Consider the following 24283-nt stretch of genomic DNA (forward strand, 5'->3'; position numbering starts at 1 on the left):
TGTGCTCACATCACTAGTTTAGAGAAGGAGGGGCTCAACAGGAGATGTGTGATGTCACATACTTCTGTGCACCAATAAGGTATCAGCAACACTTTAACCAGGATCTGATGATGTTGTTGTGTGGCCACTGTCAGTTAAAGATTTCCAGTGTTAAACCCTTAATAAATTCTTCAGTTTTAATGTCATGGTGTTTCTTCATATAAACGAAAGGATGGATGTGCAGTCACAATTTGTTATGATTGATTTCTTTAAACTTTTATTGCACATTTAAGAGACAACTTACCAAAAACGACACAGCATGCAAAGAGATTTGTCAGATATCAGCAAAGTGTGACCTTTTTATGTGATGTGTGCTGGTTATCAATGTCTATATTTAAAGAGGTCTTCATATTTTAAAACATGCACAGTAGGGTTTAGCGTAAGAGTGGGACACATTTTTCTTCAATAACTACACAAATGTATGTATTGAATGACATTAAAACAAAGCAAACAAGCTACAAAATAACTACTACTAAAACATCTTGTGGGGAGGAGTAAGATTAGAGGAGGAGGAGCCTGCTAGAATTTCACTCCTCAATTCATACAGAGGATCAGATGGAAAGGTGATGTTTGTCCTGGAGACTGAAGGGGAACAAAAAATGAAATGGAAAGAACAACAAGAGTCAGTAAAGTTATACTCTGCTGAACAACTACAACAAAAAACACTCATGAAGTCCTTTAAAAATGGTAGTTTATGCTATATTTGTCTTTTAAAAAAATCTACACAGAGGCTCCACTTTCAAAACACAGAGTATGTAGGAAAAATATCATTCCATTCTCTTCTGATGGACCGCAAATCAAGTGAACATTGTCCTCCAACATCCTCAGTCACAGGACTAGCTGTCCAAATTGCAATCTGAATAAACTTCTCCATTGGAGGACTGATCTCCCAGTCACTGTGAGAGTCGTAACTGGGTTGCAAACGGGTTCTGCTGGGTTTAAAGGGTTGCTTGCGGTCCCACGGGGGCTCCTGGGTCAGCCAACACGTTTTATACTGCGTTTATGTCTTAGACAGCTCGGCACGCATTTCTTCTCCGACTTGTTTCCTGGCGACGCCGGAGCCAGAGCTGCAGACCCCTGCTTCCTGTGCAGAGGGAGAAACCAGACACAGAGGCAGAGCAATGAGAGGAGGAAGTGTGATTGAGTGTTTGTTCTGGTCAGGACACAAGATTATTTAATTATTAACTGTAGACTCCTGTGGCCTCGACTGATAGAACCACTGCTGTGATCACAGTCCAGTCTGGTGCAGCCAAACAGACCCTAAGTGCATCAATAATGTAATAATAGTCCACATAACTATCCATGCTTAACCACAAATATAAATAAATAAACATTATAAGCCTAGGTTGCAGCTTTTGTGGCACTAAAGCTCCCACATCTGTACTTATATCCTAGTAAGAATAACTTCAGGGTTGCCAGGTTGTGAAAAATCCCTTTGACTGATGGTACTTCCTCAAAATGGCTGGATGTGGCCCAAAATTAATTTGTTATTTACTTATTAAACATTTATAACTAACATTTAAACATGTATAACTGCATTTTCACAAAAAAGAAAGCACAAAAAACAGCCAACATTTATTTTTACAACCTGACAACTCAAAACTGGTTCTTCTTATTATTGGTTTATACCGGATCAATACAGCATTGGTAAGTATTTATATATTTAACCATTAATAACATGATCAGCAAGAGTTAGTTACTACTGTACTTTACTATGCTTCCCAAATGTTCGAAACTGTGGTAAAGTATACGAGTATTATTTAAAGCAACAAGATGTGACTTCCTGGTGAAAGACAGTTCATTGTTGAGTCTCACCCAGGTCCTAACTGCTGATCTGGGGATGAGACTCAACAATCAACTATCTTTCTCCAAGAAGTAGAAAGAAATATATTTTATCTGTTAAATTTTTCTCATTTTATCTTTTTTGTATTCGGCTTTAACATGTTGTCCATTTCTAAACAGAAGAAAAGAAGGGATCAGCCTTCCCGATTCACAGTTCATGAGATTTTAGTGCTAATTAATGCATTTTGGCTATCAAAATGTTATCCAAACATTTCATAGTACACAATATTAAGCCTTTTCTAGTTGCCGTACAGCAACAAGTTCAGTCCAGACTGAAGTATCCACTATTTGTTGTATCGCCATGAAATTTGAGATACTTGCAAGTACCTGCAAAACTAACCCAAGTGCCTAAGTGCAAATTGCAGCACCAACAGGTTCCAGGTTCCTGCAGCAGAGTAGTTCCTCACCTGGAAGCAGCAGCAGCAGCAGCGGCAGCAGCAGCCTCTCTGTGCCTGACCTGCCTCATCACCTTCAGCGTGCGACAGATCTGTCTCAGGGTCATCTTCGGAGCGTGGCACACCAGGCGGGGACGCGGGGTGCAGCGCGGGCCCCGGTATGTGAGGATTGCCTGATAGTGGCCCCCTCTGTTTTCTCTCCCAAACAGCTGCAGGGGCTGAGCAGTGGCATAGCAGGATGCAAACTGGGAGTCAAGGTGGAAGAGAAGGGAAGAGTTTGTCATATGTTGTACATATCTAGATTAGATGCATGCATAGATACATAGATACTATAAACTGATATATATATATGTATATATATACACACACATACATGTTATATATGCATGTATACCTGCACACATACATAGGGTTAATAATGCAATAAGTGAATATACAGAGATTCAGAGATACAGAGATATACAGAGACTTTTTTTCTTCACTTTTCTCTTGACCTATATCCCTGAACTCTTAAGATTCTAACTTCAAAATTGTGATATGATATGATAAATATTCCCAATCCTCTTCTGTACAAACTCAAAGCCTTTGTGACAGTTTTTGTTTTCAGATGTGTTATGTTCCACTCTTCAATAGCACAAATGCATTCAGCTGTATATAATATAAATAATGAATTTCATTGGCTTTATTGTCTTTACGATTTGGTTTCATTGCAGAAGACTGCACTTGAATATCTTTTCCCTCATAAAACAGACTTCATGGTATTTGGGATATTGACCTGATGACATGCACCCCCAAAGCTCTGTCCACAATTCTGTTTGATTATTGCCTTTCTCTTCTCTTAGTCGTTTTTTGATATGGCTTCATAAATTCAGATTGGGGGAGAGATGAGTAAATACACCAAGTACATCTGGAATAACTGTTAAATCCTCTTACTGGTACAAAATACTTTGCAACTAAATAAGCTGTTAGAAATGCTTTTACCCTGATTTTAATTACATAACTTGGATTTTTTTTTTCTGTGATAGGACATCTGTCCACCCCATTGGACGTTATGCACCAAAGGGTACGTTCTGCTTTTTTTTTTTTTTTTTAGATCTGCCTTATTTTGTAATTTTTTAAATCAAAATCATGATATCACTTACACTTACTTACTTTAATTAAACAACAATATAACCTTAGGATTGTATCTTAATATAGACACAATAGTCAGAATATACCCTTTGGTGAATAACATCCACTAGAGAGAAAAAAAGTTTATCATCCAATTCTGATTGACTGTATTTCTAACATCTCTTATTCAGTTGAAAATATTGTTTTTACCTGTCTGTTTTTCTGAGAATAAAAGAATTTGACAGTTTTCCAGAATCATTGTTATACAAAAGACAGTGACATTATTTTTGAAGAGTAAAAACAAAAATGTAAAAAATATTACTTTTTGATTAAACAAGTTATGCATGGAAGCGTTATCTTACAAAGGCAGCTAAGAGGGTTATTTTGAAATATATAATCCACCATGCAAAGTTTGTCCCCTTCATCCTTCTTAGTACATTATAACTACAGTGTGGAGTGGCACACTGCTGAATGTGTGTGTTACTGCCTAAATAAACACACTATACATTACACAATGTACACCTATGTGATGTACCTGTCTCACTGAGGCTCTCATTTACACTACACACTTTGTTAAGTGAGAAACAATTTGATCACTGATGCATCATGGGAAGCACTGATAATTATTTAATCACAAGCTGCTATTATTGGCCTCCCAACATTTTAATCTAGTGGATCATAATAGATACTGTATTGCAGGCAGCGGAACAAAATGAGGCCATATGAGCTGCTGCAGTCTCAGCGTGTCCCTGTCATTCACACATACGTACACTTGCACACACCCATACTGCAACATTTTAATTAGTGTACGAGGAGCCACCGTCTTCCTCTCGCAGACTTAATCACCCTCTCCATCAGAAACCCAAGACACACACACACACACACACACAGAATTCAGCTGAGCAGATACATTTACAGGCCTGACACTTGATCATGTAGATTTACCTCCCGACAGTTGTCTTCCCAGTCACACACACATACACACACACACTTGCACACAATAGCTGACCTGTTACAGTATCTTTAAATTGTCGTGTACAGAGAAATTAGAGCTTTGATAAAAAACACACACATTCTCAGGATATCTCTTGAGGTACTCTCCATTGCATTCGACAAATTAGTGTTTTAAACTGATTCCAAATATATGAAGAAATATTTCTTCAGTTCTGAGTGTACAAATGTGAACATATCTCATACACATTTGACAAAAATATGGAACTTTCGATTTTCAGCATGGCAGGTCACTTACACTGGGTTTGCTCTTAACTGCTTTGCTGTCTTATTACATAAACCCACTTCACTTTAAACCAAAATAGTGCATCACACTGCATGAATGACATAACACTTAATCACAACACTTAATTCTACTTTTATAGTGCAAACACTTGAAAAAAACAGTGTGGTTCTATGACTGCATAATCCTGAAGTGCAAGATTAAGATATACATATGCATAAACATACACACACACACACACACACACACACACACACACACACACACACACACACACACACCACAAAGATACTTACAGGAACGACAGTCGCCATGGGTGATTGTTAATGCTCTGTAGTGAAGAGATAATCAGAATGGGACTCATTGCCTTCTTATACATGCCTTCATGACCAGGCTGGATGATAGGCCAATCACCCTTCAGAAGGGACAAAATAACCCCGCCTACCTGTGACATCGTCACAGTGAAGTCACTCTTGACTTCACACACACACACACACACGCACACACACACACGCACACGCCTGTTGCCTCATGTTACACATACACTGGCACGCAGTCTATTATTGAGGACTCTTGTTGCGCAGAGTATATTTAGAAGCAGCTGTAATTCTGGGATTGAGGAAAAAATGAGGGGAGGTGAAACTGATAGAGACAGGAGGGAGAGAGGGAGGACAAGACAGACGAGGAAATGGCAAAAGGGGGGAGGACAGGAGAAAACAGGCGGACATAATAGACAGTTAGGGGGAGTAGGGAAGCCGGCGTCACACAGTGTAAGGTGACGTGCCTAACAATGGGATGCACTGGTGCGTTAAATATCGTCAATCAGTACAATATTACACATCACTGATGGGAAGAGACAATAGGTGTGAGACACGCTGACTCTGATGTGTTTTCTAGTCTCTAAGGAAATGAAACAGGATAAGGGCTTTACTGTCAACACATTAGACTGTGCAAACCATCGGTCAAACTTTCTGTCTCAACACGAGTCAAGTAGAAGCTACTTCATGTTATTCAACAACTCAAAGTTACCAGAGATTTTAAATGACATGAAAGCAAATATAAAATCATGCACAAGATATCTCAAATTTTTGATTTTTTTGATTTTAATTGTTATCCAAAATGATCTGTATAATTTGGTAATAGGCACAGGGAAAACATCAGTGGTGCCCAAACATTTTGACTTGTGAACAAAAGGTAGAACAAAGCAGGATGTAATTGAGGCCCCTTGTCACAGGTTATGACCTAAATGTGGACATGAGCTCTCAGCACTTCTGGGTTCAAAGGTGATTTTCTTTGCAAGATTGTGGCACAGCAAATGTTTGGCCCAAAACTTGGTAGGATATGACACCTCACAGCTTGCTGGGCTAAAGCTGAACAGTCACAGCAGCTCTTCCAGCTCCTCTCCTCTCTCTGCACTGTGCTGTTTGCTTCCCCTGGCATTTTGTTCCATAAAAAGAAAAAAAGTTCTCTGTTCCCACTGTTTGCAATCTTGTTATCTCGTGAGCTTAGCTGGCTGCTGAAGGGACGATGAGTCTGCACTTTAAGCAACATTATGTAGAAATTGGCATTTTGTGCAGTTTGGCGTCCCCCAACAGTTTCTGAGTGCAACACCACTGTTGTAAATACAAATCCCAGGTCTGTAACAATTTGTCAGATATAATGTAGCTGCTAACTACAAATAAAACTCATTACATCATAACAGTGTTATGTGTTGAAAACTTGTATGTTGAAGTAAACATGTTTGTAAGGCTGTGATCCTCCCCTCTCACTGAAGTTACATAGTGCAGAGACAAGTGACAGAGACACCGTTCACGCTGTTACAAGACACTGTACCATCAACATGATGTTGAGTCTGTTATTTTAATGTAAAAAGTTACATAATGTTGCTTTTACTTAAAAAGAACATAGACAGACAAAGTTCTGAGATGTTTGAGTTTATTTAGTTCTGTTCAGTTTATACACAGCAGTTGATTTCCAGAGGAATTTATTTAATGATAAAGCTCCAATCAAACCCAAGTACTATTCATTCATTATTCATTTATTATCAGAAACACCATTATTTCCATATATGTTTAATTGTATACCTGCTTATAAACATAATTCAAATTTTTGTAAGTTCAGCCGACCTGCAGTGTACTGACTAAAAATCTCTCTGGCCTACACAAGGAATTAGAATAACTGGAATTAGGTAAGTGTAATCGAGCACTATCTCCATTTCTCTTCAGTTACTAGAAATGAGGAATTCACAGTAATTCTGTAATGCAACCATAAAAATAGCATTAGTGGGTTAATGTTGTAGGCTTACAGCGTATGTGTTATAGATGTGATGCAACATTGTGTGCTAAAATGTTCCTTACTTTGCCAAAAACAGCAGGAATTGAGGACCCATGAGTCACTTCATGCACGTTGAGTCTTTTCTAACCTTCCATTTAATTCTATAGCTATGATGGTAAAGGTGGTTTGAATATTTTGTATTGTAACTTAGATTAAAAGAGGGATGTGACAAGAAAAGAGGAAAAAAAGAACTGTCTTAATGTTTAATGTTATAGAGACACTAGAAAATCAGGCTATTGGACACCCTCTCATAGCAGACATTTTGACTTGTCAAACACAGGTGAAGCACATATTATTTAACGTGATCTGCATTCTCTGCATGTGTTCCTGTGAAAGGGTCCTGCTATTGCTCATGCTGGCTCACTGATGCACCCAAGTGTTACAGAGCCATCATTAACCACATTTGTTCCAGCTGTGCTTCTCCTGCAGTAAATACAGACTGCGTGTTATAATATTCATGTCTGTTTGAGGGCACCATCAGTTTGGCGTACACAAATGTTCAGAGTGATGTATAATTTATTCATTCATCAACTAAAGGAACTGTGAAACTTTGTGACCCACATGTCTCTAAACTCACAATACTAAATGAGGGGTGTGTGTGAATGTTTTACCTCTAGAATTTGCTCATATAATCACTCAGGTGTTGAATTATCTGCAAAAAAAAAAAAAGACACATAAAACATCACATATTTGTCTTTGTCTCACCTACTGTTTCATCAACTCCCTTGGCACCTCTCTACTGCTGTCTGTCTCTCACATCACCCATTTACTGTAGCTATGTATACTATGGTCCTTCTCTGCCCCCTGCTGTTTTGTACAAAGCTCTACCTCTATGTAGGCTGAGAAACCATGCAACTTTTGTTGTATTCACTTGTGAGATAATGCAGTTTTAGACAAATTCATTCAGTCATTTTATTCTCTTGTAGTTGTCCATGATGTATAGCAATGTAATACTTTGAATTGTGTGTTATATATTATATTCAGTATTGAAAACTTATGTAAGTATTTTAAAGTTGTGCAGTTGATGTATGTAGAAATGTAGGCTTTTGCCAATACTGCACAGGATGGTGTCTGCCTCTTCCAGGGACGTAGACAGGATTTTAGAAATACTAAACCCCCCCCCCCCCCAATAATCCAATAATCGCTTTGGAAATAATATCAGTTCCAGCACATTGATGAAAACTGGACTCAAATCCTGACAGAAAAAGAAGAAGATGATTGATGAATATGGCCAATTTTGATTTAAATTTATCAAACTTATTTACACTTATTCATATGCTAAAAAATGACTTCAATTAAAATAGATGGTGACACAAGAAATGGCAAGAATGGTAAAAATAACACAATATTTACAAATATATGCATACATACATCTACCATACTGCAAGATTAAAAAAGGTCTGATAGAATAAATAGAATAACATTTGAATATGAATCTAAAATGTGCTAAATAAGAGCATTCACATGGGTAACACTTCATAATAACCATCACTGATAAATGGTAAATTTATAGTTCAGTAATTTTACTGTTAAGAAGCAATAACATGGTTCTTAAAACATTCATTAAGTAACTGTATAGTTTAAAAACATCAGTTGTAGCTCGTCCAAATAATGTTAATAAATGAACACACAGTATTTATTATTCTGAACAATATGATCAATTGCAACTTTCCAATAAACAAGCATTTAATTGCTTGTTAACAGTGAAATGGCTGTTAAATAAAGTTAAAATAACTGTATTTGCCATTTTTTATTATATATATATATATATATATATATATATATATATAGACCCACAAAAGAATACAGAGGACATGACCTCAGTGGCCTCAATGGTCGCTACCGCCCTGGCCTCTTCCTTACGTCCTTCTGAGATGCCCTTGAGCAAGGCATTAAAGGTCCAAGGATTTAATAACTGCAGACACTGTGGTGACTCATCACACTGGTATCTTAAAGGACACTGTGGCATTGTGACGGAGAGCAACGTGTGCTGATAAGAATGTGTTTAACTGTGGGTAGAGAGGACCAGTTTTCAGGACAACTAGGCCTAATTTTAGACCAGGATGTCTTCACTACATATCACAGTTGTTTATTTCAGTTCTTAAGCTTCATCATACATATAGAGTCAGACCTTCATACTCCTTGTCATAAAGTCACAGGATTTTTGTTTTTGTTTCTGTAAAGCAAATAAATTAGGCTATATTTTTTCAAACCTCCCACCTAACCTCTAATAGCATTCTCTCGTCATATTATGACTCGTTGTGAATGCTGAATTTGATTGTGCCTATACCTAATAATTGCACCACCTCGTCCATCGTGTTTTTATAACATATATTTTACCAAAACACGCTGGACGGCGCTCGCGGACAACTCCTGAGTTGCCTTCAGAGCCACGTGCGACTTCCCTATTTTGTTAAACGCGGTCCTAAATGTCCTTCGTAACGCACTTTTAAACTGCTGCTGCAGCTTCCACGCTCTCCCAAACATCACTTCAATATTAGTTATTTCTTTACTATTTTTGTGCTTCATTTGAACCTCACCTGTGGAATGAGTGTTTCCAACACTACATGTAGGCAGCAGCTCATCTGTTCGCTCAAGATAAAGCTGAAAGTAAACAAATACACGCCCTCTGTGTTAGGAGACCTTAAAATAGGCCACACTCTATCACGTATATTCAAAATAGTACTAATTTAATCTGTCTGTGCATGGACATGTCAGTTTGGGAGATGTTGCGCGAACTCGTCATTAAGAAAGTGATCGAAGTGAGGAGCGCACAAAGATTTATGTCATTATTAGTGTTGAGAAACTTAAACAGATGTCAGGTTTAGTTAGAGTTAGATGTGATGGATTTACATTTTAGACTTAAAAGCTCCAGAGTAGCCTGCGGGCTCTGATGTTGACTTATCGATCAGGAAGTGATGACAGCTCTTGACGCTATGTCACTGACTAGTTGACGTCCACAGTTAACCTTAATAAAAGCTGTCACTTTTAGAGATGGTAACAAATGTAACCAAATTATTCACTAATCATCTGTTTGCTCTACAAGAGAGATTCAGCGGACTTTATCTTCACTGTGTTTTCACAGCAACAGGTGGATCTGGATGGAGTGCTGCATTTATGGCACAAGTTGAAATCACGAACCTATAAAGTCTTATGTGAAAATCGCATTTTCCTGGTTTTGAGGTGAACATTAGTGATAGGGAAGAGCAAAGCTATGTTTATAAAACAACGACAGCCATCCAAGGGAGAACATTGTTTGTTGTTTCAAGTACCTATAACGCCAGTGGGCTGCTGTGACAGTCAATAAGTCGTATCTACGATCTTTTCCGAGCGTTTGAACCTCTCACAGACCCCGCCTCTCGGCGCTGTCCTCTTGTGGATACTTAGAGTTTTTGAGCTTCTGGGCGTCAACGACGAAGTTTGACTTAGTAGACAGGTTGACGGTCCTCAGAGGAGGTTGTCTCTCTCGTTCTAGTCTCTGTTTTCACTTTTTGGTTCAGGTGGACGCATTGAAACTTCACTGTCAGGATGTCTCCGTCCACGTCCCCCCGGTTCTTCTCGGAGAGGGAGGTGGCCCGCCACTGCACCAAAGAGTCCTGCTGGGTGCTGCTGGGGACCAGGGTGTACGACGTGACCGCCTTCTTGCGGATGCACCCGGGCGGGGAGGCGCTGATACTGCGCCGGTCGGGCAAGGATGTTAGCGAGGAGATGGAGGGACCCCCGCACCGGCACTCTGAGAACGCCCGGCGGTGGATGGAGCAGTACTACATCGGGGAGCTGGCAAAGGACAGCGGCACCGAGGAGGCACAGGTAGAGTCTGGGGTACCTGGACCCACAGGTAGCGAGCTAGACTGACATTACTGACCTCACAGCAGAGTGACAAGTTCAGAGAAAGATAGGAAGAAAAACCGGTTGCTTCAGTTGAGGGTCGTCAAGGTGTGTGTCTTTGCAAGGTGTGTTAGAAACTGACATTAATATTTTTGGTTGAAAGTGTATATATCTCCCACTTGGAGAGTTTCCCCTCAGGCTAAAGCGGTGACGTTGTAAAAACAATGGCCTCCAGGCAAGGCTGTGGCCCCTGAGGGACAACAGTCACAAAATAACACAATTATAGTTAATTTTTAATCATTCTGCTCAGAACTCTCCAACATGTTTGACCTCATTTGGGAAGTCATCCAGTGACGTCTCTTAAAAATAGTCTAACCAGAGTAAAAATGAAGCCCACGGAGCCCCATGTTCCTCACACTGAGCCAATATTTTGACAGTCATGACATATTTATGTGCTCTAAACAGGCTAGGAAGTGTTTAATCCCTAAATATGATCCCAGACGGGGTGACTTTGCCAAACACTTTGTGGTTTTGAGGCACTGGAAAGCTGATAGGAGCTTGTTGGCTCTGTGAGTAACAGGTGTATAATCGTCTCTCACATGACTTCTCCTGGACAGTATTGATTATAGGGGAGGGGGAGAGGAGTACGTGGAAAATGACACACAGGGAGGGGTCCGGCTCAGTGTTTGTGTAATTTCTGTGAGGAGAAGGAGGAGGGAAGGAGCAGAGCAGGCAGGGAGGGGCGTACAGGTGATATTGTAGACCTGTGGGGGTAGGATGTTGGGATGAGGGTGGGGGCTCATTGGTGTTAATGAATGATTCAAGAAGTGTGTGTGTGAGTGTGTGTGAGATGGAGAGAGAGAGAGAGAAGGAAAGGAAACAAAACTGGTTTGTCTTGTCCCAGTAGGGATAAAGGTGAATACAAACAGAGCCAATTTGAGGGAAACTACAAACTCTCCAACACCGGTTGTTGGTTGTATCCACATTGAATTAAGCTCTTTCTATCCCTGTGTGTTTGTCTATTTGGGAGGAGGGAGGAACCAAGAGAGTTTGCATAAATCTCTAACCAACAAAGTTGACATTTACATGGCTTTCCCACTCTCATGTGTGTTGCATCTCAGTATACAAGTTGCACAACTGCAGTGGCAAAAACCCTCTTCTTCTCTTCTTCTTAGTCCTCTCTGTAGCTTCGTGCTTCATGTGGTCGCTTCATGTGGTCGCTGTTAATCTTGTAAATGTATTTTCACACATTTCCTTCACAGTTTGAGACGTTAGTGGTTTTCTTTGGACATGATTCAGCACTGTCTTCAGTGTCTTGCAGGTCCAACTCAAGGTTGCATGGAAAAAACCTCGACTTTAAAATATTTTTGAACAACTTCTCGTTAAAAAACTGAAGTAGTGTGTAGTAGTAGTAGTAGTGTGATTCTGCAGAAATATGGTGACTGATATTGAATTCATACTCAGCCCTACTGAGGAACTCACATGGGTGTGAAACACATGGTTAAATGTGACAATGGAGGTCATGAGACAGATTTCAGCCCACTGACTGATTCACCACGACATACCAGTGGGTAATAAAATATTGCACTTACATTATTTGTCCTCCAGGTTTGGCTGGAAAACAAGTAATGCTCACTTGCTCTTCCCTCAGTCACTCAGGCCTCTAACTTTAAATGTTAAACCGAACTCGCATTTTGTTCTTTAATGATTGGCCTGTAAATGGCATTTTCACCAGGAAGCCAAATACCAGTGCAGAAATGGGATGCATAAACTTAAGGTCACACAGTGTGACTTTGAAGAGGAATTAATTGTGTTTTCCTACAGAAAGGTTAAATACAAAGGTAATATCACCATAAGTAGTGTCAAAATAATGCGGCTTTGGATTTTTAAGTTTGGTTTGACAAGGAAATACACAAAATTGCATAATAATTCTGTTGTTCCCTTTAGAGCTGCAAAGATTAATCAATTATTTGTCAACTATTATATTAATCACCAACTTTTTTGATAATCAATTAATTGATTTGAGTACAATTTAGAAAAATAGTCAAATAGTCATATATATTTGAGGATTTTCTGGTTTCTTTACTCTGACAGTAAACTGAATGTATTTTTGTTGTGGACTAAACAAGACATTTGATGGCTTTGGGAAACACTGACTGACATGTTTTACCATTTTCTTACATTTTAAAAACCAAACAACTCATTGATTGATCAGTAAAATAATCAACAGATTAATCGTAAATGAAAATCATTTATAGTTGTAGTCTTAGTTCCCTCATGGCATGATCCTCCATTACTGAGCTGCTGAAAATGGGACTAGGGAAAAGATCATGATAACATCCCACACCACACCACACAGTTTGAGTTTGACACGCACAATGTCAGCTCCTGTTGAGTCATATCTGGTGGATGGAAAAATCATTTATCAATAGAGGAGTGGAGTTGTGACGTCATTTATCCAGTGGTATCAGTATCATTAAGGTGGAGGTGTTTTCATCTTTGACTGCACACAATTTCTCCCATAGCTGTTCTGCTTTTTGTCAGTTTATGGCTGTTTGGCATTTTAATGGAGCCGCATATGTGGATGTTACCACGTGCACATACGGAGGCTTCAACCAATCATTATTATATTCTTTGTTAATCTACTGATTATGTTTTGGGATTTTTCATTTAACCAGTCAATATAATGTCAGAAAATAGTGAAATAGCCTATTTCAATTTAAAGCCCAAGTTGATGTCTGCAGATGTCTGGTTTTTTTTTTGATAAGCAGCCCAAAACCCAATTTAAGTAAGTGACACTCAAGAACATTTGTGTTTTTGCTCGAAAAAATTACTCAAATGATTAATTGTTTATCAAAATAATTGTCTTTTCTTTATCAGACAAATCAGTCAATTTGTGCACTCAGCTTTTTATACGAACAAACTGAGATGTGTTGATAATGCAGGGATGAAATACCAAATGAACTTGATCCTTGATTTGTATACAAGGATTTTGCCTTTTTAGCAGTATGCTTTCCTCCGTGATTACAGATCGAGCTCAAACACCTGTATGGTTATTGTTATAATGGGGTTTAGAAGGTTGTAGTGTCATGTTGTGTGTTACCTTGAGATTACAAGGCCTATACATTGCTGTAATTTCCACAACAAATTATTTAAAGATGCAGCACTCTAAAATAAAATTTTTGCTGCATTAAATATGACTTTCAATCCCTTAGTGACATAATAAAATCTGACGTGGTTCATTGTCCAAGAGTGTAGATCATGTTTCCCATAGCCCAAGATGACATCCTCAGATATCTTTTTGTCCTCAACCTGAAGATATTCAGTTTGCTGTCATTATAAGGAAAAAAGTGTGCAAAAACCAAACAAAAACAACATAAAATTCTGTAATAAAGAAACCAGATAATCTTTACGTTTATGAAGCTGGAATCAGAGAATTAAAAGAACGCAAGGCCTTCTCAAAAATAGTTGGCAATTAATCTATAAGTAAACAACTAGTTGATTAATTGCAGCTCTATTCTGAAGGCATCATGTGCCAGAGTAGTCTATAGTGATGACAAGCCTTCGTCCCCATTCAGGGAGACTGCTCTGCCTGCGCTCTGCCATACAGGACAAAGTGTTTGAACAGACTTCAGGTAAAGCATGGCAGATATTACAGGACTTGTATAATGTTCTGTTTGAGGTTGCTCACAGTACAAACAGAAGGAGATTAGAAGAGATGGTACATTATCCTCCATGTTTACATAAGAAGTCAGTCTACATATATTCTTTAGTGAAGAAGGGGAATCCTTTTCATGGCCATTATTTCCTTGTGATTGACAATTGGTATGTGGTTTTGGATAATAATTGAGGTGCTATTTGAATCGATCTCAAATTTCTGGTGATTATGACGATTAATGATTATTCATTTTCATTTGGAGACAGCAATGTTATTCTGAGACAGCCAGGGCTTTGTGTGTGTGTGTGTGTGTGTGTGTGTGTGTGTGTGTGTGTGTGTGTGTGTGTGTGTGTGTGTGTGTGTGTGCACGTGCGCGCATGTGCATGTGCATGTGCATATACATGTACTTTTGATTGGGAGCAGGTTTACAATCAAACAGAAGGGCTGTTTACACCGTCAACAAATCGAACTGCTATGTAATAGATGCTAATTACCTCCATTCAGAACCAGTGCTTTTCCACAATTAGCCAGTAATTGGCACAGTTTGTCCCTAAATAAACAGCTCAATGTTTTTTTTATGATGTATTGGGGACGTCTGCCCATACAGAGGCATTTAACAAAACACTGATCGCATTATGTGGTTAACAGGTGAAAATGACGGTCTACGCTATGGATGAGAATTGATAAGATTTTATCGATAACAATGCCATTATCAATTCTGTTTATTGGTCTGATTCTTTATCGATTGACTTCTGATCAATTTTTGTTTAGCTGGCCGTAGCCTGAGAGCTAGCTGTAGCAACAGTCTGTCTGTCATCATCTAAAATGGATAAAATCAAAGAATGTTTGTGCAGCAGGTGTTCTCACTCAGAGGCTACATTTTTTATGAATGCCTGCCGGGCATTCTTGTTCTTTTAACTAGAGGCTGGCCGATGGGTTTTTGAGGCTGATGTCGAGGCAGATTTAATGGAGTAGAACAATTCTGATATTAATACATTGGCTAATATTATTTACACATTGATTAGATACATTAAGACATTTTTTGCAATGATTCTTCAAATGTGGTCAAATCAAACACTGACAACGATACATATGTAATGAAGGCAGGATATTTTGCAGTTTAATAGAAAAGTTATTTTCCAAAATGTCATCAGTGCACAGAAACAGAACACTTCAACATTTGTTTTAAGTATGTTCTGTTAAAAAGTTTTTATATCAGCACAAATCAGACAACATATACACCAATACCGATATATTTGTGATGCCAATATCTGCCAATAACATTGACTGACAGATAAATCAGTCGGGTTTTAATTATAACATATCCTATTTTATTTACCTGTGATAATTGATGTGCTGCTTGGAAACACAGCATATTGCCAGTGTTTCCACCCTTACTTGAAATAACCATTATACAGACATTACAATAAGAACTATCGTTGTAACTTCTTCTGATTGCAAGTTTGCAGCAGCGTAGATGCATGCATCATAATAACATTAGTGTTGTCTTTTCCTGGTTTTAAAGGCTGCATTATATGTAGGGATGAATTGAATTGGTGTAATTTTCTGAACTCACCGGACTGTTTTAATACTTGCTTTTAAGACATGCACTGGAAAAATGTAACTGGCTGGTATACTCAGACTTTCTGTTCCTAGAATGGGTCAACTATGTTGAATCCTAAATTTGTGTGGCGTCTCTCTGGAAATGTAATTTTTAGCAGCGATCCTAAGTACACTACTCATAATAGGGTTGGGATACCATTTTTTTTAGTGATACACTTGATTGTTTATTCTGTGATATTTCTGAATTATATTATGTGTTATGTGAATATTTTTGGTCAAAAAAAATAACGCGACACATTTCATTTGACTTTTATTGCATATCCGTGCACATGCATATATGCACCCATAGAGTGTATATACATTTTTCACCACAGGTTGAGTAATGACAGAAACACATATCCCCTTTATCAGAGTGTAAATCATGGGTGGACCTTTGTTTGCTCTGTTCTCCTGTCGCTTTGTCTTGAAGGGATCAAGGCAGTACGGCCTATCTACCTCTGAGCAGGATGTGGAAATTCACATTCCCTCAATTTTGTTTAACTCGGTCAGTTGCTTTCACTGTCTCCTTCTATACAGAGGTGAAATGTAAATGAGTTAAATGGGGCAAAGGGCACAGGCAGCCATAACTATAGGAGGAGAATGAAGCTCTATAGTCATGAACTCGTGAGGATAGTATAGAGATTGTTAAAATGAGTGGAATCACAAATGAGTGAGTGTGTGTGAGTGAATGAATGAACAACAGAGATACTATGGAAGACCTCAGCAGGATGAGATCATATGCAGAGAATGGTGCAGGAAGTGAGTCTAAAGTTCTTTCAGTCTTGAATGAAGCAGTTAAGTGAATCCTGGAGGGTAAATACCAAACAGATGATGAAAGTGAATCCCGGCACAGATAAGAAGGGACTCGACAGATTTGAGCAGAGTCGAGGTGGTCGTGATGGTCGCTGTCAATAAGTGTTGTGGATGGAATGCTGGAGGGCGACCGGGTCGGGCTGGTACAGCACTGGAATGCAGACTTTCATCTGCATGGATCTTTCTCTGCTCAATGACGCGATTGTCTTTCATCAGAGGGCAAGCCGAGGAAGAGGAAGAGAGGTTGAAGGGGTTGGGGGGGACTTGTTACAATGTTCACATCTATATTAACACCTGCTACTGTAAGTGGAAAGGTTGCTACATCTTATTGTAGCACATTGGACTCATAAATGAATGGTTATTTATGAAAGACTGTGTCTCTGCAGACCATCATAGACTTTCACTAAGTATGAGCCAATCAGAGTGAAGCCAATTAATGTCACAGTATTTACTACGATCAGCTCTGTTCAGGTGTACTCTGCACCAGCGTCAGTTTTTCCTACCAAGCTATTAAGGTGAACCAGCTCTTTTATAGCTCTTAAGAGCTGCTCTGAGTTTATCACCGTGGTGATACATTACCCGGCACATTGTTTACCTTTGCTACCATAGAGACTGCATACACGGCAATTAACGCTCAGGTGCTGGCCTCAGGTGGCTCCCCTCATCGCCTCAGTAACACCTGGAAGTGAGAGAGGGCGAGGTGGAGGGAAACTGAATGGACGGTCAGAGGAAAAGGACATGAACATATGCTGAAAAGGTTCAATTGATTTGAGAAAAGGTCTCACAGGAGTGATACTAAAGGCTGATGTTACCTGTTTGTTCTGAGGTCATAACTTTTTTGACCATAAATCACTTCCCCATGGCTTTGATCATTCGCATTGCTGTGATCCCATGGGTGATCTGATTGGCTAGAGAGATATGAGGCCCTGCTAATATTCGGCCTGTGGTCAGAAAAGGACAGAGGAGAATGTGTAACACTGAGATCTAAAGTCTTCGGAAGTGTCCTGGAATATTACAACATTAAAAGCGTTACAAAATAATTTCTTGTACACATTCACTGATGTGTTCATTTTCCCATGGCTTTTCCCCTTACTCATGAATTTAAATGATCTTTTACCAAACAATTAAGTATTGCACAACATATGTCAGGCTGATAATTTATTGACACAAGCTATGCTTATCTGTAAATTTCCTCCTCCCTCAACGTCTCCTCTCTCTTTATACCATTATGCACCTGTTAATTTTGTCAATTTTGCATAATAAGAGAAAATTGCTCTTTGCAGCAGGCAGGTCTTGGTTGGGCTGTGTGTATACATTATCTGTGGATGACCCAGGGGGAACACAACGTGCACACACACACACACACACACACACACACACACACACACACACACACACACACACACACTCAAGAGGTGTGTTGTTGCAGAAAAACAAACAGTTGTAAGGGTGTGTGTGAAACTAAAATTGTCTCTCAGACACACCCAGTGGAAGGAGGAGAATTTGGAGAGCGTCAGCCTGAAGGAGTACTTTAGGGATGTCTACAGGCAGAGAGGATCGAGAGGTCTCTGCCATGGATATCTAGCAGGTCTTTTAGATGAACTTTTGTCAAAGGGGACCAACAATGACAACCTCTGCTCAGGTGTTCTTCTGGTGAAACATCACAGTGTCGGATGAAAAGACTCAGCTGACAGTGGTATTGCGTGTGTGTGAAAGTGTGTGTGTGTGTGTGTGTGTGTGTGTGTGTGTGTGTGTGTGTGTGTGTGTGTGTGAGTGAAAGTGTGTGTGTGTGCTGCCTTTTGCTCCCCACAGGCCTTACCCTTTCCTATTACCGCTCACTCGGTATCAAATCAGTATATTACACACCAATTAATAGATTTTACACATGACCACAGTTGTGGACTAGTTTTGCATGAAAGGAAAGCTGTTGTTTATGGGAAGTTTAGACTCTTATACACATAAACTGCTATTTTGCTTCAGCCCCCCAAATGCAACGTGCTATTCCAGAAATCCTCCAGGGTTATTGTATGTCCCACCATGAGAGATGGCATGGCAGTAATTAATTCTTGGTTCTGTATTTAATTGTACAATATCAATTTTGACTTCATACTATTAAAATTTTATGTGATAAATTTAGCATTACGATGTAAGCAGAGAAAAAAGTTTGAAGTAGAGAACTGTTATCATGTCATCCTATTATCTTGCTTTAAAAATGCAGCAAAACAAAAAATAACATTAAGAGAATTTGTTCTTAAATATCTGCCATTAGTAAATCTCAATGCAGGCGAGTGTTTGGGCTCCACATCTCAAAATGTTCTGATCATGTGCCACAGTGTGATCACTAGGGTTGGGGGAAAAGTCGATTCCTATGCGTTGCTATTCACCTGTCACCTTTTTGTACATAAAGGTCGTAAAAATATGAATTCCTACACCGTTTTTATATTGGTTATGGCTGAACTAGGAGTGTTGCGATATTGCGATATTCACAATAATCATAATATAAAACAATTGACATATTGATATTGTGTTAATAACACACATATAATAATACTGTGTGAATAATCCAGGGAAGATGGTAGGCCTTGAGCATCTGTTTTTAATGATTTCATCTGGTTGCCCTTTCATTTTTAGGGTAATTTAATTACAAAAAAAAAGAGATAGAACACAGTCAACAATGATAAAGATGGATATGATTGCTAGCATTTCTTTTTCAAACTTTCTATAGATATCGCAGTAATATCTTTAAAATCTGATATTTCGACCAACTGGATGATGAAACGTAGTGGACGTGAACATGTGACTATGTAGAAGAAATAGTTTTGTCTATGTTGAACTCCCATTGGTGTACAAAGACTTCAATAGTATTATTTAATTAACTGCCTCCTGATAGACTTGATTGATGTCTTTAAACCTTTAAAATTAAAGGTGAATTATACTGCATATCTTTTTTTTTTAGTTTATATTACACACACAGAACAACATTTTAAAAATATATGCAGAACAAAGCACACTGATGCTGGTTGCCATGTTAATACGGTACTTAGCTTACTCGTTACTGTCTGTATGGTAACGCGAAACCTTCTGCACAAACCAGCTAGCTACACAGAGCCTCTGATTCTTGTACACACACACACACACACACACACACACACACACACACACACACACACCGGTACAGAGAAGAGGAAGGGTGGAATCTTGAATTCTGGTCAGTCAGGTTTGACTGGTTCTTTTATTTAGAGGGAGACGAGTGATCCTCTTATCTAGACACACACACACACACACACACACACACACACACACACACGCCAACACATGTACATCACCCTCACCCACCCTTCCCAATCCCATTTCTTTCCTTGTGTCCCACAACCAAATAGCTTTCAGACACCTACTGTAAGTAGGATCCATTAATTCAGTATAGGTTTTAAGGCATAGGAATGACTCTGACTTGCATTGTGAATGTGTTGAACAGTATGAGTGTGTGTGTGATGTTAACTTATTCACCTGAAGTGTTGTTTACATTCTGTCCTTCACCTTGTGACAGAGAGTGATGACAGAAAAACGAAGGTCAAAACAAGATCATCACTAACAAACGTGTTTAGCTGCTGTAAACCAGATGAGTGAGCCGTGTGGTGTAGTATTCCTGTTTGCATTCCTTTGGAAAGACAAAAAGATGTGTCAAATTTTACTGAAAAGGAGGTTGTTGCTGAGGTTTAATTACCTGCTTCATGCTGCCCTCACTGTCAACAGACTCTACCGGCATCGGAAACATGTAGCAAACCGAACGAGCAGCACAGTTAATCTTTGTTGTATCTCACCCCCAACGTGTAGTTACATTTTTGAGGCTCATTTGATAGCATGGACTTTTGCCTTTTTTTCCAGATGACAGAGGGTTTGGCCCTAGTTGGTGAAATATTTCAGCCTTGGGTAAATGCTGTTGTGTCATGAGATTGGTAAAGGTGTATTTTGCTATCTCTCTTTCATCTAGCGTGAGTGTAAATCTTGAGAGCATCCAACCTTAACACAGTTTTCTGACCCTCCTGCTGTCACCCTTATCAAACTAGTATTAGTGTGAGCAATATAACCTAAGATTTATGTCATGTTTTGTAGTTTTTGTATTATATCACGATACTACAAATAAATAAATATGTAAATAAAAGGAATACTCCACTTGACATTATTATACATCTTTTTCATTATATTGGCAATGTAAGGGAACATGTCTAAAAACATTTGTTTCTTCATTTCAAATAGGAATAAAAATTAGGTATTGGCCTACATGTGTATCAGGAGCACTAGCCTGTCCAATTATGTAGGCTAGGCTAATTAGTTAATGTGATTGTGATGTGAATTTGGCATCTCAACAGCATTTATTTGTAGAAAACCCAATGAATATTTATGTAAGCAAGTACAATAGTCAGTGTACAAGTCATATCTATCAAGTACATTTACATACAGCACCAAGAGACACATGAGGATCACCCACTACTCTTGCTATTTAACTGGCTTCAATTGAGGCTCAACGCTCACACAATTTCTCTTGAGTGTCCCTTAATAATAAATTCTCCAACACTGCTCCAAAAGACTTGTGTGCTACAATAGACGGAAAATGGCAAAACTAACAGACTTACAAACATGATAAAATTTTTCACCTGTAATTGAAACATGAAATGCTTGATGTCTTTTGCTAGTGTATTTGGCTATCACAACTGCCATCAGTGTTTTACTAAGAGTTGATAAGAGTGAATACAGACATGTGTGGAGACTGGTTACTGGTTCCCAGTTCCCTAATCGTGCCTTACACCTGACACAGATGGAGATAATGAAGGCCTCTCTCTCTGTGTGTGTGTGTGTGTGTGTGTGTGTGTGTGTGTGTGTGTGAATTGAGTCAGTGTTTTTACGTATTTGATAACGTGAAATAAATGTATGAAGGTCAATAGACTTTGGTTAGTCACACTGTTGGATTCCTAAATAAACAATTTTCTCTTACATTTGTTGTAATCAGTGCAACTGATCGATGTGCTACATGAGTATTCAGAGCTCATGGCCTTTTCAGTGTTATTGAACTTTCCACAGTGTTACTGAACTTCAACCTTGCTCTCTCCACGTTTCCAACCAGGGAACTGCTGTTGGCACACCCTCAGAAACACACACACACACACACACACACACACACACACACACACACACACACACACACACACACACACACACACACAGCAGTCACAACGCTTAGTTCGTCATAGGTTCTAATTCAATAAGGAGATAACAGTAGGGATTAGAGTTATTTTCAGGATTACTACTTCAGCATCAGCTTTTATTTCAAGGTACAAGGTTGGGCTTTGATTATGTATCATTTTACAACATCACAAAACAAAATGTATAAATGAATGAATGAATAGTCATTTTTTAGTGTGGATGATGAATTGAGGGCCTCACAGCCTGATGAAAATGGCTGCTCTGTACACTAGTGGTACAGCAACGGATACTTCTGTATCTTTTGCCAGACAGCAGCCGGGTGAACAGACTGTGGCTGGGGTGGGTGTTGTCTTTCTATTGGTATCTTTTTGGCTCTGCTCAGACGTCTCACTTGACTAATATCACTTATGCTTGGTAGATGGGTACCAATGATATTCTGGGTGGCTTTAATCACCTACTGTAGAGCCTTCCTGTCCTGGGCGGTGCATGTTTGTGATGCCAGGATCCTTTTTATTGCTCCTCTGTAAAGGTTGACAAGAACTTGGCACCAGAATTTAGCCTTTTGAAGCTTTCTTAGGAAGTAGAGGCTTTTCTCTACTTTTTATTTTTACCAGGATGGTGCTGTGCAATTACCATGATAGGCTGATTTCCTGTAACCTACAAATGTTCACCTGCTCTACCTCAGCTCTACTAATGTAGACAGGGGTGTGTCATTACCTCCTCTTTTCTAAAATCTACAATCAGCTCCTTAGTATTGCCGCCAATGAGCAGTAGATTGTTCTCTGTGCACTAGTGTTGTCAAAAGTATCCAAATATTGATATTGAATATCTCAATACTCTTTCAGTACTTTTTTTGCAGTATCATTAATCCCGTACAAGCTGTGTTCTTTGCTCTCCTCTTAGACAGCAGATTGACACGTGTCGCTGTAGTGTCCACACCCCACCACTCCAGAATTAAATTGACTTATACACAAGCTTTGTTATATTTATCATTTCAGAAAAATCTGAAACTCTATGCCCTGAATGTTGTGGCAATTGTTCCCAGTGGTATCGAATTTGGCTTTGATAATGACATTTTTTAAGGTATTGTATCAAGGTTTGAAGTTCCAGTATTGTGACAACACCACTGTGCACTATTCTGTGGGATTGTTGATTTCCTCTCGAAAATGAACTCTCATTGTTGATTGTAATGCGGCCGATGATGGTAATGTCATCTGCATACTTAACAGTAGAGTTCTCTCGATGTCTGGTAGTGCAGTCATGGGTGTACAGTGTGAACAGGAGGGGGTGTCTGTTTGTGAGGAAGTCTAATATCCAGATGCAGAGTGTTTTTAGTTTTCCAGTCAGCGTCATGGGTGAGAATGTATTGAATACTAAGCCGAAATCAACAAACAGCATTCTGATGTACCTGCTCATATTCTCAAGGTGTGTGAAGACAGACTGGAGAGCAGTGGATATGGCATCCCCTGTGTTGAGGGTCCAGGCCGGCAGGGATGTTGTTTTTGATGTACTGGAGAACCAGTTTCTCAAAGCACTTCATCATTATGGTGGTGAGAGCAACAGGGGGGTACAGACTAGAGACGAGAGACTAATTTCATCTTCCTCTCCTAACGCATTTCATCCCATGTTGGCGAAGTGAGCCATGTGTGTTATGTGGGTCCATCTGTGGCCCATACTCAAGTCACACCACAAAATAAATGATCTTCATATTATTATAGATAAGTGGATATTTCTGGAAAACTGCAGTCTGACCTGCCTAACATAGAAGAAGAGCAGCAAATAAGAAACTTGAAACAAGTGAAACTAAAACCAGGGTCAACTTCCTGATTGGACAAGTTTGGAGTACCTGACCCCAAATTACTAAAGACTTCATTCTTTTTGATATATATTTATTAATTAATTTACAACATTTGGTGTATGAGACCAAATGTGTGAGTGTTGAGCTCTCTGTGTTGTTATTACGAAATTGCCATATTGTCATAGAAGTCATAAACCAAGTTAGCCTTCCTAGGTTGACTGACTGACCCTTCTCATCTGCTATGTAACCTGAGACCAGAGGGGTTATGAAAACAGTTTCTAGCATGAAGGTCACCGGTAGAGTTGCTACCTTTGATGCTCTGTCGTATTTTTGCTCTTATTTACTTACTTAACTCTAGGAGGAATCCTCAGTGACGCTGCCTCAGTCTATGTGCACCATTAATTATTATACAAAAGGTAGCAAGGAGT

General features: G+C 39.1%; 2 protein-coding genes across 2 annotated transcripts in view; one reads left to right on the plus strand and one right to left on the minus strand.

The window, feature by feature from the left end:
• Positions 1-266: 266 nt before the first annotated feature.
• On the minus strand, positions 267-4974 carry LOC311263471 (uncharacterized protein). The gene is made up of 3 exons (XM_084363550.1): positions 4917-4974; positions 2289-2521; positions 267-1123 (listed from the first exon to the last, which is right to left on the minus strand). Exons 1-3 carry the CDS (start codon positions 4932-4934, stop codon positions 1015-1017), a joined length of 360 nt encoding a protein of 119 aa, XP_084219676.1. The 5' UTR covers positions 4935-4974; the 3' UTR covers positions 267-1014.
• Positions 4975-10368: 5394 nt separating this feature from the next.
• The window catches only part of fa2h (fatty acid 2-hydroxylase), a 33582-nt gene continuing 19667 nt past the window's right edge, over positions 10369-24283 (plus strand). The window contains exon 1 of the mRNA XM_084363477.1: positions 10369-10764. Coding sequence (XP_084219603.1) covers positions 10483-10764 — 282 coding nt within the window. The 5' untranslated portion in view covers positions 10369-10482. The remainder of the gene's footprint in view (positions 10765-24283) is intronic.

Source organism: Pagrus pagrus (genome assembly GCF_965226575.1).
Source record: "Pagrus pagrus genome assembly, chromosome: 10".
Taxonomy (NCBI): Eukaryota; Metazoa; Chordata; class Actinopteri; order Spariformes; family Sparidae; genus Pagrus; species Pagrus pagrus.

Excerpts from the sequence above, each read along its gene's own strand:
- LOC311263471 (XM_084363550.1), bottom strand. Across the intron at positions 1,124-2,288 it reads GCTGCTGCTGCTGCTTCCAG|GAAGCAGGGGTCTGCAGCTC; the intron begins GTGAGGAACTAC and ends CCCTCTGCACAG.